This window comes from Lissotriton vulgaris, chromosome 8 (genome assembly GCF_964263255.1).
Source record: "Lissotriton vulgaris chromosome 8, aLisVul1.2, whole genome shotgun sequence".
Classification (NCBI taxonomy): Eukaryota; Metazoa; Chordata; class Amphibia; order Caudata; family Salamandridae; genus Lissotriton; species Lissotriton vulgaris.
This window is the reverse complement of record NC_141696.1, coordinates 771,607,662-771,625,786: the sequence shown is the minus strand read 5'-3', so window position 1 is coordinate 771,625,786 and position 18,125 is coordinate 771,607,662. Positions and strand designations below refer to the sequence as shown.

General features: G+C 40.6%; 1 protein-coding gene across 1 annotated transcript in view; it reads right to left on the bottom strand.

Annotated features, from left to right (window-relative positions):
- PRKX (protein kinase cAMP-dependent X-linked catalytic subunit) overlaps nucleotides 1–18,125 on the bottom strand; it is a 459,846-nt gene that overhangs the window by 204,555 nt on the left and 237,166 nt on the right. The window contains exon 3 of the mRNA XM_086934664.1: nucleotides 16,179–16,442. Coding sequence (XP_086790790.1) covers nucleotides 16,179–16,442 — 264 coding nt within the window. The remainder of the gene's footprint in view (nucleotides 1–16,178; nucleotides 16,443–18,125) is intronic.

The following is an 18,125-nucleotide window of genomic DNA, read 5'->3' as shown; positions in this document are numbered from 1 at the left end:
TTCTCCAAGTAAAAAAAAAAAGAAAAATTATAAAACTGTTGGAAATACCTTATTAAAAACATCAGTACTTTAAAAAAACATTTCAAAAGCACCTCTCAAAATCCTCCTAGCAGTAGTGACAGGTTCTGACTAACCCTCAATTTCAACCTGCACTCTTCTGGGGTTAATTCATACTTACTGACAAGGGCCTCCGTTAGAGTGGGACCAGTATGTAGTCCCTCCCATCACCACAAATGACTCCAAAGGCCACTCCACAATCCTCCTCAGAGATTCTCTGCATCTCTACAGCTACTTCTTATGCCAGAAATAACCTGTCTATATGAACCCCTCCTTAAAGTCAGGCACCTAGTCTCTGAATATATAAACTGTTACTTCTGCACCGGACACAGCAGTGGTGCTCCTACCAATTTTGCTAGACATTAACAGCTATTTGGCCTTCACATGCACCTCCTTGACACTCCAAACAGCAAGATATTTTTTCCTCAAAGACTCTTAGCCACAGCTTTTCTCTCCTCTGCACCCAGCTAGGCCAGCTACAGCCTCAGGTCTCACTCCCCCTGTTTGTCCTTGAGGGGACTGGGTGTGGGAGGAGACTGTATTCCCTGCACCGTAACCAATAGAGAGTTCAAGCTCTGGGGGATACCCTCTTTCCTCTGGAGATTTTCCCCACTCATTTCTCCATTCCTCTTCCACCTTTTGAAACCCACTACCCTTTGGGGGCATGATTCTTAGGTCAACTACAATCAGGGTTCTCAGTTTTCAAGAGTGCTGAAATAGTCCTCTTCAAACTCTTCTTGTGGTGCAGGTTGCATTCGGCGGATGTTCCTTACCCCCCCTTCCCCGGCTGTAAGGGCAAACAAGTACTCAATCCTGCTTTTGTGAGAGGGTGTGTTAATGCTTCCCTGACTGTGTGAGTGTGTATAAATAACACTATTACATTGCAAATTATAAGTATCCTTCATACTAGCATAATAAAATTATTATACATTCAGTACAGCAGTTCTTCTTTCTCCTTTCCTGCTCACTATTTTAATTTAATATTCTTAACTAAGTAGCCTTCTACTTTCCCTTTCAGTATTCTGTCTAGAAGCTACACATTTTCTTTCACCTTACTTACTCACTTTTTTCCTAAATATACTTTTATATACTAAAACTTAATTACCAAACCTGTAAAAGCCCTTTGCTGTTACCTCAGTTTTATTTCTATGCCTGGTAACATTGGTTTTCTATCAAAATCTCCAGCCAGCACTCCTGTAAACCACCTCCTCTCAGTACAGAATCACCTAAAATGGCTACCCACAACCATGGGCTCTTATTTAAGCTGCTGTACGTAACAAATCCCAGGCTTCCTTTAATCTATCTTTTTTTTGTTCTATATGGTCAGTAGTTAACCCTTTCCATGTTTCCTGCAAAGAAGACCAATTTGGTAGGGTTCTTTCATTAATCCGCTGATCCACTGCAATGCTTAGCACAGCCCCACGTGTAACCATGTTAAGTTTGGCAGATTTACACAGCAGCCACAAAGAGCACTGCGACGGCTCTGTGGATCTCACGAGTGACTATAAAAAGTCTTCTGCATTCTACTGCCCATTAAACATGCTTTCCCCTTATTTAGATCATACACAAGGGGCGAGTATAGCTCCCACCTTACCCCTTAAATTAGCATGCAAGCACTTTTTCAGTCAAAAGGGACTGTTTCCAGAGATGGAAAGTGGTGGACGCAATTTTTCTCTTCAGTTGCGGTCAGCCAATTAGGGTGGTGCGTGGAACCGCAGAAGCACCATGTGTGTATCCGTAAAGGGTCTGCGTCCCTAGATATCCAAATTGGGTTTTCAGTTAATATCTCAAGCTACTGAATGGATTTACACCAAATAACGAAAAACATGCTTTCCAGATCAAGAGCTAACTTTATGCCAAATTTGGTGAAATTCCGTTCAGGGGTTCACGATGTACACGTGTTCAAAATCCCTACGGGACATAGCATTGGGAAAACGGATTTTAAGACCCCTTCCCTCTACTTGCTGGCCCCCCTACTTGATGGATCACCCGAAACTTAAAATACAGCAGCTGAAGTGAGTGGCAAACTAGTTTCGAACATTTTGTGAAAATTCCTCAAACGACATCCAAGTTATTGGCAAAACAAAAACAGTTTTCCTTTGGAAACTAGGTCCTAACTATATCTAATTATATATATATATATATAACACCTACCTACAAAATTCTTAAATTTACATGTACATTTGTCACCATGCACATCCCTTTACATCGACAATTTGTTGTAAAGGCATCCGTGGGAAAGGCATACTAGTGGTAAAAGAAATTGTGGTAAAACAGTGCGGTAAAGACTTTTTCGTTGTAAAGTCTTCATTGTAACAGCATTTGTGGTGTAGACATCATTGAAAACTATGTTTACCTCCATAAAGCTATCTAACAATATCCACTGTCACAACGGCATCCGCTGATAAGGAAAATGACATCTCTTGTCAAGCAGATGATTCAAATGAATGGTTTATTGCTCTCAAAACCTTTACTGCATAAATGTAATACAACCAAGCCTATCTGATATCTACTATGTGAAGACACCTCTATGAGGCGAATTGTAGGTTTGCAAGATTGTTATTCAGTCGATAGTTTAGCTTATATTTAACATGGACACAACCGTATTAAAAAGTTATGACTGGCCCTCAACACCCCTCGATGCAGATGAATATGCAGAAATGGTTCTGTACTACAGCTTACTCTTTACTTACTCTAAGCAATGATTTCATTGCAATTAAATACTCCAAATTAAGAGTTAAATGATCCAACATGTACCAACACATCCATTCCCATAAAGCAACAATCATTCGCTCAAGCACTGTACAGGGATCCCAGGATTGTGGCAGAGCAGTGCAAGGGAGAATAACTCGATGAAACCCTTCTAAAAAAAACACAAGTTATACCCGTTATCTAAAAATGATGAGCTACATTTCTTTTTATTGTAAGCTATTAAGATGGCTACATACATTAGAATCCATACATAGTATAACTCTGATCCAAGTATTTAAAAGAGAAACCACATATTGTGCGAACACTGTGAATGTTGCATTTGCTTACATACACATGAACACAACCGTTCCACTTTGCTGAACAAGAACTTCTGGTAGCTTGCATCACGGTATCCTTGAGAATCTCTATACATCTTTAAAACAAACCTTTAAGACTCTAAGAGCCATTCTGCTAAGATGAATGGTATGGGATCTGGAAGAGATAGCGATGCTTCTCGGTCAAAAGCCAGTGCTGAATCCACAACTTCCAATGCAATCTCTGTGACGTGTTGTTCAAACGTGAAAACTTTGGCTTATTTAGCTCATGTCAGCACAACTTTTATCATTTTAGTTAACTGCGATTGATCGCTGGTGCTCAAAGTGATGTGGGAGGACGAATTGGAAAAGCATAATCGCCCAGCCCCCCCACATTTCCGTAGCGCAAAGACTTATCAGTGATGCAGATCTAAGACTACATAAGAGGCACTTGGTTTTCCTTGATTGAGACTAGGTCTTTCTAAAGGAATTTCAGTGCTCACTATTTTGTCAAACGGATCTTTATCTAGTATGCTAGAAAATATTCGTTTTTTTCCAGGCAGGTGTTTATCTCTATGTGGAATTGACAGCAAAAACATTTTGCTAAAACACGAGTTCCAAAACATACTTTTGTGATAGGGAGAACATTACACCAACTTTGCCCTGTTTACTGAGGCCTCAAAGGTACTTATGGTCATACTGATTTTGCCCATCTCCCAGTTGAGAATACTAATACAGAAGAGTGGGGAAGGCATCTACACCAAGAAATTGAAATATCCAAGTCTAATGTCAAGATTTTTAAAAGATAGGTAAACATTTATTCGTTACAGTTGCTCCATATATAGATTTAATGTAACATTTAGAATTAGCGAGCTGGTTTCTTGCAAGTCAAGCCATTTGATGAAGGAAGCATCCAGGCTGGAGTGCTCATTTGGTTTAGTTTCAGGTGACTCATTCATTTACTTATACATACATATATAGTCTTCTTATATAGATTCTCAATTCCATTCCATTGTCTTTATTTGCCCTTCCAAAGACAGATCATAAAAGATAAGAGATAAAAAACATAATGCACACACATTAAAAAAAACGACCACAGATTTAAAAAGACAGAATCTATTATGTAGATTTACATTTGTTAAAGTACCAGTGCCTAAAACTAGGTTCTAAAACAAGCATATTAAAAGTGACCACATAACAAGAAAAAATCATTAAGGTGGTTTACATTGAATAAAGTGACAGTGACAAATTTCTGATCCCAGGAGCATCAGATCTAAGAGTGAAATGAAATGAAATGAAAATTAGGTTTATAAAGCGCTGCAGTTGCCCTGAGGCGTCCAGGCGCTGAAGCTAACCTAACAAACCTGACCGCTAAGGCTGTTAATTGTTGAACAGGAGAGTTTTGAGCTGTTTCCTAAAGCTGGTGAGATTTGTATTGTTTCGCATCTGCAGCGGGAGAGTATTCCACAGTTTGGCAATGTTGTATGAAAATGAGCGTCCTCCTGCTCTGGATCTAAATATTCGAGGGATTGTGGCAAGAGTAGCAGTTGAGGAACGTAGAATTTTATTGGGTTGGTATGGGGAAATCAGGGAAGAGTTGATTTCTGGGCCCGTTTTCCAGAAAGTCTGGTGGGCGATGCAGAGAGCCTTAAACTTTACTCTCTCCCTGACAGGCAGCCAGTGCAAAGTTTTTAGGCCGGATTTTATTGAGGTCCTCCGAGGGATTCCCAGGAGCGCCCGGGCAGCCAAATGGAAAGGAGTTGGAAGCAACAGTATTTACTTAAAGTGCTTGGGTCAATAATAATTATTAGAAAGAAGGTATAAAACGGTCAGAACAATTCCTTCTTTTGGCTAAAGTGCACTTCAAAAAACTAGCAACTGCATAGCAAACATTACAATTGCTAAGTTGCAACAAATAGAATAGGGCGACTTTACATTTAGAGACATTGTGTCTGCATAATAAAGGTAATAAAACTTCCTAGTGAACAGCAGATAGAATTGGCAGTAAAATTCGAAATGTAAAATAGTTTGGCTGGATTGCTCATCACATGGGTAGCAATGGTGTCTGAGGAGTATTGGCATAAGGTTAAACATATATGGGTTCTCATCCAACATGTTTTGACCCTTGGGGCGGTGAGAACAGGGCTTTTCCAAGGCTGAAGATACACTACAGTATGCATTAACATTGGCGAAATCATAAAATACTGATTTAACCACAAGTGATTTTGTGGCACAGCAACTGTGAACCTGAACACTATAATTTAACCTACCAGGAAATGTGCAAGAAAGCAAGAGCATTCTGGTGTATCGTGTCATATACAGGATTAAGATTAACACAGACTGTGAAGGAATGGTTGTGGCCCATGAATATAATTCAATAAAGTAGGTGGAAAGGAGCAAACGAGGTAATTAGGCCAAAAAAACAATTGAAGTGAAAGAAACCGGTTATATCATATCTTCATAACATTAGTCTGTGGTGGACCTATATTTATCTTTAGTGAAAAACGCCTAACTATTAGAAGTGTTCTCAGGTGAGATTTGGGTGGGGTTGGGTGTTTGAATTGCAAATTTGCTATGAAATTTACGGTTCAATTGGTACGCGCAGGACAGGCACCTCAGTTCAATCAGGGCACATTGTCTCGTTTTAGCATTAGGATTAGTGGTCTCCACATATCAGTACTCAGTCATTAGACGTGGTTAATGAAAGTGATTTTGTCCTTGCATGCAGATCACACTATTTCAGTAGCATAGTTGGTCTATGGACCAGCTTTCAGAAGCACGTAACCTCCAACATAATTTAATAAAGGCGCCTTTGCTCCAAAATTCCTGATTTTGTAAGCCAAACTCTAGTCGCACCTGGGCTGGCGATGCACATTGTTGGATATGAAAAACTTTTTTGTAGACTTTTGTTTGTATTTTGTTCAAGGCGGGGATGTCACAACCTTTTATTATTTCTGTGCCATAAGTTACTGTTGGCATTAATTGTGCCTGCATGACAGTTAATAGGTTACCATATGATGGACAACTTAATCTTTTTTAGAACGTTAAAACCATACATCAGGTTTTGGGATTTTGACCACATTGAGGCGAGCTGTGATTTGTAGCTCAGTTTTTGTTCTACCCTGAACCCAAGATATTTATAGGAGGTGACCGCTTCAACTTTTTTACCCTCTATATGCCATATGAATATCTTGTATTTGGCATCCACCAACCGCATAACCTTTGTTTTTAGTAAATTCAGTTCTAGCCCTTGTGCTGACAAATATTTGGCTAAGGTGCTCATTCCTCGTTGTAAGCCGATTGGAGTTGGCTTAATAGTTCTAGGTCGTCGGCATACTGAATGCACCTGATTTCCTCATTGACTATCGATGGGGGATGACTATTGGTTTCCAGGAGAGCGTCTTCAAGTTCAGATATGTACAGATTGAAAAGAGTTGGAGCTAACACACACCCCTGTTTCCAGGCCAATCTGGGTGTCTATTTTCTTTGTTATCCACTGGCCATCCCCTAACTTTACCAGACTCCATGTACATGAATATAATTCTCTGATGGCGTTTAATAACTTTGTTGGTATGCCCCATCTGTCCACTATTTCAGTAAAAAGCGAGCATATTGAAGTGGTGTCAGTCGGTGTTATGGCATATGCTTATTTTAAAGTTTGAGCTTGTCTGCTTTTAGGGGAGGAAGGCTTTCCAGGTCTGTGGATTTGGGTACTTGGCTCCATCTGTGTAAGATATATACTCATTTAAAAGCCCAAAATGGTAATCAGGTAAACTTTTGTGGGGGAAGCAATGATATCAAGAAACGGTGACATACATATTGAAATGGTTGCAAAACAATTCAAATATATGTTACAATAGTTTCAAAAAATGTTCAGGTATATTTCATTGGAATTCAGTTTGATAAAAAGAAAACACGACTTTTATATATAATGTGACAAACATGATGGTATTTTGACAATATTGGTAAAAAAGGACTTCTATATGTGCACTCCTGTACCATGGAATAACATGGTTTGTGATGATTCCTTGAATGCTTAATGGACAATACTGTAATTTCAACCATGATAAAGTCTATGCTCACAACCCCAAGATGCAAAACACATGCTGGCTGATCGTCCACACTATGTATAACCAATGAGTCATCAGGAAATAAACCAAATGAAGACAGGAGCCTGGATTATTCCTTCGTCAATACTCTTGGCTTGCAACAAAACAGCTCACAAATTATACATGTTACATTAACTGAGCGTATGCTTGTAATGATAGTTAACATATCTAAATTATCCTTTAAATATGTAGGCGTTAGCCTTGCATATTAGAATTTCCAGGTACCACCGTCTACCCTACTCTTCTACAGGAATACAAAAACAGAGGCTGTCAAAATTTCACCATTCCATAACCATCTCCTTACAAATATTTTACCCTTTATTAAATGACCCATTAGCACATACTTTACTATCAAGTTAATGCACTATTCACTATTCTGCCTCCAATTGTCGCATTTTTGGGGCAGGCACTTGAAAGAGGGTTCAGGGTTGTGTTTTGTTTAGAGGTATTTATGTAAGGTCATAATAAACTAGTCTATGCTCATGACAAATCAAAGTTTTATGGGTACTTCTAACACAAACTAAACTACTAACACTCATACTAAAATATACAAGAAATAATCTGATAAAAAAATAAAGGTCTGATTTAGAGTTTGTCCGCCGTATTAAAAGTGCCATAGTATATTATTAATTTGTTAGACGGCAGACAGGATATCCATCAAGTTTGTGACGGAGTATCCCATCTGCCAAACTCTAATTTAGGCTTTAAGTGCTATATAAAAAACTACAGTTTTGTTAGAGTTCGTTATAACTTTTACAAGCTATTCATAAAGAGTGCTTGAAAAGCAAATGTAAAATCGCACTGTTTCAAGATCAGGAGCTCGATGGCTGGTCCGGCTTCAGGATATCCTATCAGCTGGCTAACAGGATCCCTATAAGTTAAGGCGCATTTACTTGAGCAATTAGAGAACTAAAGTCACATTGCCATATGTAGTATATATGAATGATTTTCACCACAACTTTATGCGAAATCACAGTCCGCATAATTTATGAATCTCCTATGTTTCAATTCCTCACCATTCATTACCTTTTCCTCATTGTATCGTAATCCACTTTGTTTTCAGCTTTTGATTCAGTGTGAAGGAGCCCTTGCACACATCAGGTCAATACTGCACTACATATACATTTAAATAAATATAAACCTTCTAACACCTTAGATTCCCCACTCATTTACTTTCTGTTAGTGGTTTTGTCCAGTTTCCTTGGGTGCAGGTCTGTTACGGCTGAGCAGGATCGGACTGGGAACAGAAGCCGGCCCTGGCACAGTGCTCAGCCAGCACCCTCTGGGGTGAGGGGGGAGTGCAGCCGAGCAGTTTGGGAGGGCCGGTTTCGGTCGATTTTGTTATAGGGGGCCAATATTGCCAACCCCAGATAACAAAACGGCCCTCCAGGGGCCCAAAACCGGGCCCTACCCAGCCCGGTGCCCACTATGGCCAGTCTGGCCCTGCGGCTTAGTGGTAAGAAATCATGACTTTTGTGTAGGTCACCTTCAAAATATTTAAATATAGCCATCCTCTTACCAGAGAACGTCCACAGTCTACTCAAAAAGGAGCACAAAAGATCGAAATCCAGAACATATTGGGAGCAATAAGCTAACTCTGAAAAGGAGGAAGAAAAGTCAGTAGTAATCTCTTACACTTTATCTTATGCATAATCCTTGATTGAGAGTAACATAGAAGTGGGTGGAGTAAAATCCACACCATCGGAGGTAACCCTTGGTAAAAAAAAAAAAAAAAAGATGCAGCATGGGGGAGGGGCATGGGGTCAATGGCGTAGCTGTTGGCTGAAGGAGGAAGCAACATTGATTCCAGGGGGCACATACAGGGGAAAGTGCAAGGAAACATTTACTGCAATTGAACGATATCAGGAGAAAAAAGTACAGAGGTCATTCAGTGGTGACGTAGTAAAGTAGAAATACTCCAGTGGTGGGATAAACAAATAATGAAGATTAAAGTCATTGAATAACAAGCATTTGCAATGCAACAGGTCTCTCATTTGCGAGAGTTTAAGCTATTGGCATTGTAAATGACAATGCATTTTATTTATCTGTTTTGATAATTAACACATAAATAAAAGGCATTGTCATTCACAATGCCAATAGCTCAAATTCTTGTAAATGTGAGACCTATTTCACTTCGGAGAAGTGGCCGCCATTGTCCCGGGACGCTTGGAAAGTGAAAGCGCACATTGTGCGCTTATTGTTGCAGGAAAGCATGTCGTGCCTGCAGTAGGAGAAACTCGTGCTTAAAGACTAAATAAGACATACCAGGTAACAACAGAGGTAAAAGGGCCAGTCCTAATGGGAAGTTACAAATGAAGACAAGGGTGGTACTAAGGAGGGACTAACAAGCATATTAACGAATCAGAACCAGCATTTACGAAGGACAATGACACAAGCCAATGACCAATATGGCGAAGAGTGGGTGGGGCTTCAAGTCCATACTCAAATACATCATGTCTCGCGGAGCAACGCATGCGCTGCCCAGGCTCGACCTAAAAAGCAGGGAAATTACATAGACAAGAAAGACATCTAATCAAGAACAGTGACAGTCCCATAACCCTCCATATGCCTATATTGTAATGTATTGGAGACAACAGCCAACTGACAAAAAACAGCTAATCTATAGGCGAAGCTATAAAAGCGCACAGTACATATGTTAACTATCAATCTTAACAAAGTTTGGCATAGCTAGTAGGTTTTGCCTCAACAAGATATGTGCTTTGTCTATGTTTTGCTGGGCAACTTGGCTGACATTTTTTTTTTTTTTTTTTTTTAAGTGTAATATAATGCAGCCAGCACTGGCCGAGGCGTAACGCTTTTTTTATTGCTGGCTGGAGGCAAACTAGAGGAAGTAAGGAAGTAGAGTGGCAACAGAAGAGGTGAGGCAGCAAGGAGGGTGGAGGTTTGGTCATGGCAGCTGGGTTTAGGGGCAAAAAATGACAGAGGTAGGGAAAGGTCAGGGCAACATGGAAACAGGATGGATGAGGGCCAAGTGGGGGAACGGCAAGCCAACATGAACAACAAACGGGGGAGGGAAAGACAACGAGGACAAAGAGGGAGGGAGGAGGGGGGGGGGCAATTCAGAACCAACAATGAATGGAGGGAGGGAGGAATTTTTGGGAGGGTTGAGGCAAGCCAGCACAGACCATGAACAGAGGGAGAGTGGGGTCAAGCCAAGAAGGACAACAGAAGAAAGGAGGGCAGGTGAGGAACACTGGGGAAGTACACAAATAAGTTAGGCACACTCTGGTAGAGTACTTAAATACAATGAAAAAAGCCATGGAAAAAAGGACAAGTAATGCATCCATGCTTCAGACTAGGCACAAACACACAAAGTGGAAATAAGCCAACAGCAGCTCAGCAATAATTAGTAAGCAAATGAGCAAAATGTATCGGACCCATTCATGCTAGAATAATGAGATCTGACTGAAACTTCACACATTTTAAGGATACACTATAAAATCAAAAAAACTGCACTTATTGGCAGTTACAGAATTTACTTTGGGCAAGGAAAATGTATTTAGGAATGGTGGAATACTGAGTATGTATCAGGCTGATTTTCAGAAGAATAGGTCGACCATTGATCAAATCCTTAGACTTCAGCTGTTATACTGGAAGACGGTGACAGTGGAGGGTGGCAGTCTCTACCTGATATTCGTTGACCTGAAATCGGCTTTTGATCTGGTCCCCTGTGCCAAACTTTGGGAAGTCCTTGAACAACTAGGAATCCTTCCATACCAATTGAATTTAATTCTTCGCCTCCACAAGGGTAGCTTTGCCTAAGTTAGATGTTGGAAGCATGCGGAATTGACCCCTTGTTTCCCAGTTGATAGAGGTGTAAGACAGGGGTGCGTGTTGGCCCCAACTCTGTTTTGCCTCTTTGTTAATGCACTGGTGGCCCAACTTATTGAGGTGCCAGATAACGATGCCCCTAAGTAGGTGCATGATAAGGTCCCAGCAATGACGTTTGCTGATGACACTTTGCTTTTATCGAAGTCCCCTATGGGCATTCAGTGGATATTAAACAGTTTGGCATTATTCTGCAAAAATAGGGGGCTGGAGATCAACACAGCTGAAACCAAATTCATGGTATTTAATCCAGCAAAATCATTGCGCCCAAACCACTCTCTAAACGGCACCCAATTAGTGTCAGTCTATGATTATCTTAGTATTACGCAGTCTGAATCATTTGAATGGGGGCCGTAAATAGCCAAGGCAGGTCTTAGGCTTGCCCAGATGGTGGGGGGGACTTATAACAACCTATAAGAACTCCTCTCATGCATCGCCTAGTCCTGTGGTTGAGATCTACCAGGTACAAGCTAGGAGTGCCGTATTGTATGGGGCTGATCTTTGGGGTCATCGTCCCACTGCTAGTTTGTCAAGGATAGAGATCAGATTCATGAGACAGTTGCTGGGCCTACAGTTGAGCACACCCCTTATACCACTACATTTAGATTTGGGCAGTAGGCCTTTTGCAGATGAGGTTGGGTTGAGGTCACTGACTTTTTGGCGTAGACTGCGGGTGACCCAGGAGCTATCAGATTACCAGTTAGAGCTAAAGGGGATAATGGGTCTACCAGGAGTAGCTAACCTGCCATGGTTCTTATACATAAAAAAGCATCACTTTGTATTGGCATCCCTGATTTGTGGAGCAATCCCGAGGTGGCGTGTCTGACAATCTCACGTCTAGGATTGGTAAGAGCCTACTGATCTGCTAAGATTGCTGACATCCAGGGAAATCCAAATCTTGATCACTTATCGGTTGCGTTTTTGCATTTTTAAAACAGACTATTTTTTAGAGCCATTCTTAGATGTCATTCAACCAATTTGGCAAGGAAGCTGTATATCCAGTTTAGAACAGGAATATTGCCATTGAATGCCTTCACCAACAAATGGCAGAAAGTGGTTCCTCCTGGATGTCCCGCTTGTACTGGTCTAGATGAGACAGCTATCCACGTTTTCTTTTTTTGCCCAGGCTGTACCAAGGCTAGACAGCGTTGGTTCTTACCTCTTTGCAGAAATCTAGGGTGTAATCAATGTTTAGAGGCATTCATAATTTTATGAACTGATGCACACTCACCCATTGTATTTGCTGTGTCCTGTTTTTCTAATTCAATCTGGCAGTCGAACTGTTTTTTTTAATTCACCATTGAAGGCAGCAATCTCCTCCACTGAGCACCGATTTATATTTTTTTGTTTTTAGCTGTTGTATTGTTTTAAATCAATAACAATGTATTAGTGTATTACTCTTTTTCCATTGGTGGTATAGACAGTTAATTGATATAATTCAAAAAAATGTTTTGAAATTTTCTTTTTCACTACTTGTATTGCTTAGTGTTTATGGTCTGTAATGACCGAAATAACGTCTTTGGAATTGGTATTTAGGAATGTAATTGACTCAAAGTAATATTGTAAAAAAAACGTAAACTTAAAAAACAATATGCACATGGTTTTAAAAAATAGTCTAACTGAAGGTTTTTGTTCTTCATGTTCACTTGGACAGTAATCCACACACCCTAATCAATAGCTGTACAGTGCACTATCTGTTCAGAAGAAACCATCTGCTCTGAACAAATGAATAACAGAATTAGTATGCACCCTTGTAAACCAACAACCGGACATAGCTACAGAAATGAAGTCTAAGTACGAGAGAACATCCGATTAGTGATATGAGACCTTCCCACTCTAGTTCTGCATTAGGCACTAGATGTCATTCAAATACAAAGGCTGAAGAAGCTTCCCCTTGAACGCCCAAACCAACCTCCACTTTGTTCACTTAGATCTTTATTATGGGTCCTTTGGGAAACTGCTTTTTCTCTGAAGAACACGTCAGGGAATCTTGTGTTTCTATTCCTTACACGACAGCAACTTTATTTATTGGCACTGTAGCTGCAAAGCAAATAGGCTTACTACAAATGTAATATTGCCTGGCACACGTGCACTGTGCCGCTCTGGTCCAAATTTCATCATTTCTGACATAACTGGTATTTTTCCTTGCAGCCGCTCCATATGTTTGAAGTGAGTTTTCACCATCCCATTGCACATGAAATGACTAATTGTTAGTGAGAGATAATTAAGATTACTGCGAACATGTCTTTTACTTACAAATGAAGTCGGAGAAGAACCCTAATGGCTCTAGCTAGTACATTTGGGAGCAGAAGAGACAGAGCTTGTGTGTAGAGAGGTGTGTGTGTGTTGGAAAATGGTGCGTGTTGGAAAACGGTGCATGTGGGAAAAGGGTGTGTGTGAGTAGAGAGGTGTGTGCACTTGTTTTGTATGATGATACTAGGAAAATAACGCTGGTTTGTGAAATGAAAACTTCTTCCCTCCCTATGTAAATGTGGATCCCAAGTATGTGGGTTGCCATGTTAGATCAGGCTGACATAGGCTTCTCTACTATACAATCCACCCTGCTGTTTCGGATTCCTAAAGAGCTCTCCAGAACCATGCTAGTCTGCAGTAAATTCTATAAGAGCCTTCTAACTCACATCACTGAAAGTGTAAGCCTCGACTGCTCATCGTCACTATTGGTCCAAAGAGTCAAAGCTTACATAAACTGGTAAGTGAACTCACAGTAGTATCTGGTTCAGAGGTTCAAATGGCAACAAGTAATACTTGTTACAGAGATCTTCCAGTTCAGAGTCCCTAGACTTCAAGGTAAGGGCTTGACAGCAAGATAACTAATTCCAGTCAGGATATAAAAAAGGATGAAAAACACAATGCCACTGGGGCGGAGAATACAAACCCTGAGGATGGCACAGAGACAGAGAGCACACACTGAGGCGCACACACAGACTTGATCCAGGGACATTTACATCTGGGACAGACAGACACCTGGAATAGGGAATACAGAAATTGAGTATGGAAAGACATACAGCTTATGGGTATAAACAGACATTGGGTCACCATTTACATTAATATTGGTGTGGGGATCTATATGCATTGAGAAAGGGAGACCATGAGGACTTCAGACTGATTCTGTAACAAGGAATTTACCAATATTGAGATAGGGAGACAAGTAACCTAGAATTCCATCACTTTCTAAACAAACTGATCATAATAGAAGGCACAGTGATGCGCTAGGGAAATGAGATCAAACTATGGGAATTGGGACTATATGCGCTTTGTCATGGCACACACTGACAGTTAAAATGGAAAAATTCGGACAGGTGTGACAGTGAGACAGGAACATATTTCTGTTATGAAAGGGAGTCGCGCTTACACATCGTTGAACCACGAGAAAACACTTCGATGTGAAACATATCCACTGGACCTTCTGTTACACTTGGCTTTGCTACGAAGATACTCGTCGCATATGATCACAAGCCCCGCCGGGCCAGAATTATTACCGGTGGAGCGACATTTTATTTTTCGATTTCTATACCGCAGCCCTGAGGAGTCGCGAACACACTGTTCCAAACGCAACGAAACACGTGTCGGCTGGTTGTGGAACCAAATAAATACTGAAACCAAAGCAACAAGCGCCAGGAAATTCCATTATTATGTTATGTTGTCCTTGGCTATTTTCGACTGTGTGTCTATACTATGACACGACTGTAAATGACATTTAGTGTGTGTGCATAGGTATTTCTGTATATTATGTGTTTGTGTATGTTGGGTAATTCTGACATACTATTGGAGTGGTTATAGGGTCTTTTCCGCTCGCCAGTTGCACCACGGTCACCATTACAGCTTCTATAAGCATTGCGTACACTTCAGGCAGAGCGCCCAATATACTCTGTATGTTAAAACCCTTTCCTTGTATATTTAGTAGTAGGAACACCCGCACTACGAGAGAGCTGTCAGACAACAGGATCAGAAACACTACCAAAAACTTAGATGGACTTTGATTCCCAAGTGTGTTTTTTGCTTTTCCTGCCGAGTCTTTTGGATAAGTTGATCAGTACATGCACCTTAATGCACTAGGTCTCACTGAGCAAACTTGCTGGGCCGGGCTTAAAGTCACAAGATCCCTATGCCCACTCCCTCTATGGAACCACCAAACTGGATAACTGTCAACTGGAAGAAAACAGTTCATGAGGTCAGGAGCACATTTACTCTGAAGAAACTACCACTCGGTCAAGATCACACCATTAGTGGAAGCAGAAATACTGTAATCTAAGACTGAAATGGCATCAATATGGGAATGATTGGATGCAATAGTCAAGGTCACTGGGTTCGATGGAAGGTTGCAGGTCTAGCCAGCCTCCCCCCAAAGCGTTCCTTCCACCAGCTAGAGCCTCTTCTTTGTCTAATTATCACCCTGCAGACTACATTACTTACTAAGTGATTAACCACGCATGAAACAATGAAAATGTAATGCTATACAAACAAAACATTGTGTAGACCAAAAATATGCAGTTTGAGTTCAAAGAAACATTCTACAGACGAAATAACCCTCCCAATGGAGTGCAAGAGTAGGCTATAACTGTGTGACACCTGAGAATATTGTAGAGTGAGGGGTAACCCACTGAGAAGCTTTCATTAGTAAGTTGGCATGAGCTGATGACACTGGAGCTCCCAGGTTTAGGACTGCCACTACAGCTGAATTCATACCCAGGTGCCAAGGTTAAGATGCCCGATGAATTAACTTTGTCATAAGTACCTTAGTAATGTTGAAAATTAAGGTAGTGGGTTGATTACATTCTTGAGCTTTGGATTTTAAAGGAAAACGGAGTTAGCTTGAAGAATGGTTTTAGAGCTACTGCTCTAAAAGATTTAGACATTCCTGAACAGTATTGATCAGGCAACAGACGGCCAAATGTTCTTTCAAGAGTGACACTGGTGCAAATTTACTTTCAAATGTGCTTATAAGGTGGAGCAAAAACACCGCCCCAACTCTGCTAAGAAAAATTAAATAGTTGTCTTAAGACCAACTGTTTCCGGACAGGCCTAAAACTTATAGTCACAATCACCAGATCCTGCTTTCAAGACAGCAACAAGCAGAGGAACGAAACAAACCCTGCTCACTGCAGGATTCTAAACTGCCATATAAATATGTTCTTACCTGTCTGCCAATTTTTTAGCAAATCCAAAATCCGTGAGTTTGATATGCCCTTCATTGTCCAATAATATATTTTCTGGCTTTAAGTCCCGGTAAACAATTTCTTTGGAGTGTAGATATTCTATTGCGCATATAATTTCCACAGAGTAAAACAGTCCAGTGCTGTTATTAAAGCGTCCCATGTTGCGCAAGTAACTAAAAAGTTCTCCTCCAGGTACATATTCCATCAACATGTATAAAAAACGTTCATCATGATGGGTCCAAAACCTGTACCAGATTAAAAAAAACAAGAATTTAAAAAGTCATGTATAACTATCACTGCACGCATAATACTTTTTACTTTTACAGGTCAGTGATGATATCATTTTCTTCTTAACTCATGAAAGTATAACATGCGAAAAGTTGTCAGAGTCCTTGAAATCACAGGTATTAGAGGTTCTTTTTTTACTTATATAAAGAACAGCATCCAAAAACGATTGCAAACACAATAGGTTCACGTTTGGCTCTGCCGATGCTATTCAGCACAAACAAAGCACAAAAGAGCATTTAGGAGTGCGGTCTGGTATCAAATTTCAGCTGCCAAGCTCTAGAATTTTTTTTTTTAATAAATACATTAAAAAATAAATAAAGTATGCAACAGGGAGAGACCCTGGAGCAGGCAGAGAACAGGAGGGGGAGCAAGTAAACATTACCAACTACAGAACCAATAGGTTTCCAAGAGGGGCGGTGGAGTAATGGAGAAACTGGGTCGAGGTAGCAGGTTAAACAAAAGCAACAAAAAAAAAAGTAGAGGGGACAAGTAGGGGAGGGAAAAGCTACAAATGAGCTTGGGAGAGGGGCACCAGTCCAGGTGATGGAGATGAGAGGGAGGAAGCAGCTCTCAGAGAACAAGAAAACTCATGCACACACATGGAGTGCTACAAGAAAAACCTGGTTCTGATACGCAGCCATGAAAAGATGCAAATCATCCAGTTAAAATGATGGTAAATAAGTTATGCACTGGAGAGGAGCATACATAAGAGGAAGGAAAACTATTGAACAAGAAGAAAACAAACAAGCGTGACAAGGTCAAACAACTGTAAGTAATGAGTTGACAAATAGCACCCTCCAAGTACTGGTATATATATTTTTTGTTTTATGTAACAGAAACTCGACCCCAATGTACTGGAGCACTTTAAATCAGCACCAGTTACATCACACAAGGCTTTTTTGGTAGGCATGGGAGATTAATTACCCAGTATCACAAGATTTTTAGCAGACACCAAGACTCAAACCTGGTTTCCCAATTCCAAAGTCTGCAGCTCTGGCCGTTACGCCACAACAAGTCTTTAACAAGAAACAGCTAAAAGGTATATGCAGATAAGACTTGAAAAACAAGCACTGGAAATGCAATAGGTCTCACATTTATTGGAGTTGGAGCTATTGACATTATAAATATCAATGTTTATTTTACTTAGTGGATAGATATGCCCTCCACTACTTATAAAATGAACTATGTTGTGTTTTCTTTTATGAAGTAAACCTGCAATGGTGCTGTAGCGCTGGGAGTGAAAATGGCAGCTCCAATTCAAAGTTAAAACAAGCAGTGTTGTGAGAGAGCAGTACCACAGGCCGCCACTAAAAGTCCCTTGGGACCTCTTTTGGCCACATATGGTACCACACCCTGCAACATGACTAGGCAAAGGATATGGCACAGCAGTGAGAGCTGCTGAGGGGTGAGCTGGGATCCCGATTCGAGTCTGCTGTCAGGCTCAACATCTTGTGATAATGGGCTGATTATTTAATTTCCCCAAGCCCATGGCTAGGTGCACTATATAAATAAAAGTGTATGTTAAGTAACAAAAAAATAAACAAAACAGCAGTGGCCTCAAGAGGTTGGGGAAGGCACAGGAGATAAAGATAGGGCAAGTAAATGATGCGACAGAAGTTTCACTCCACAAGTAAACAAAA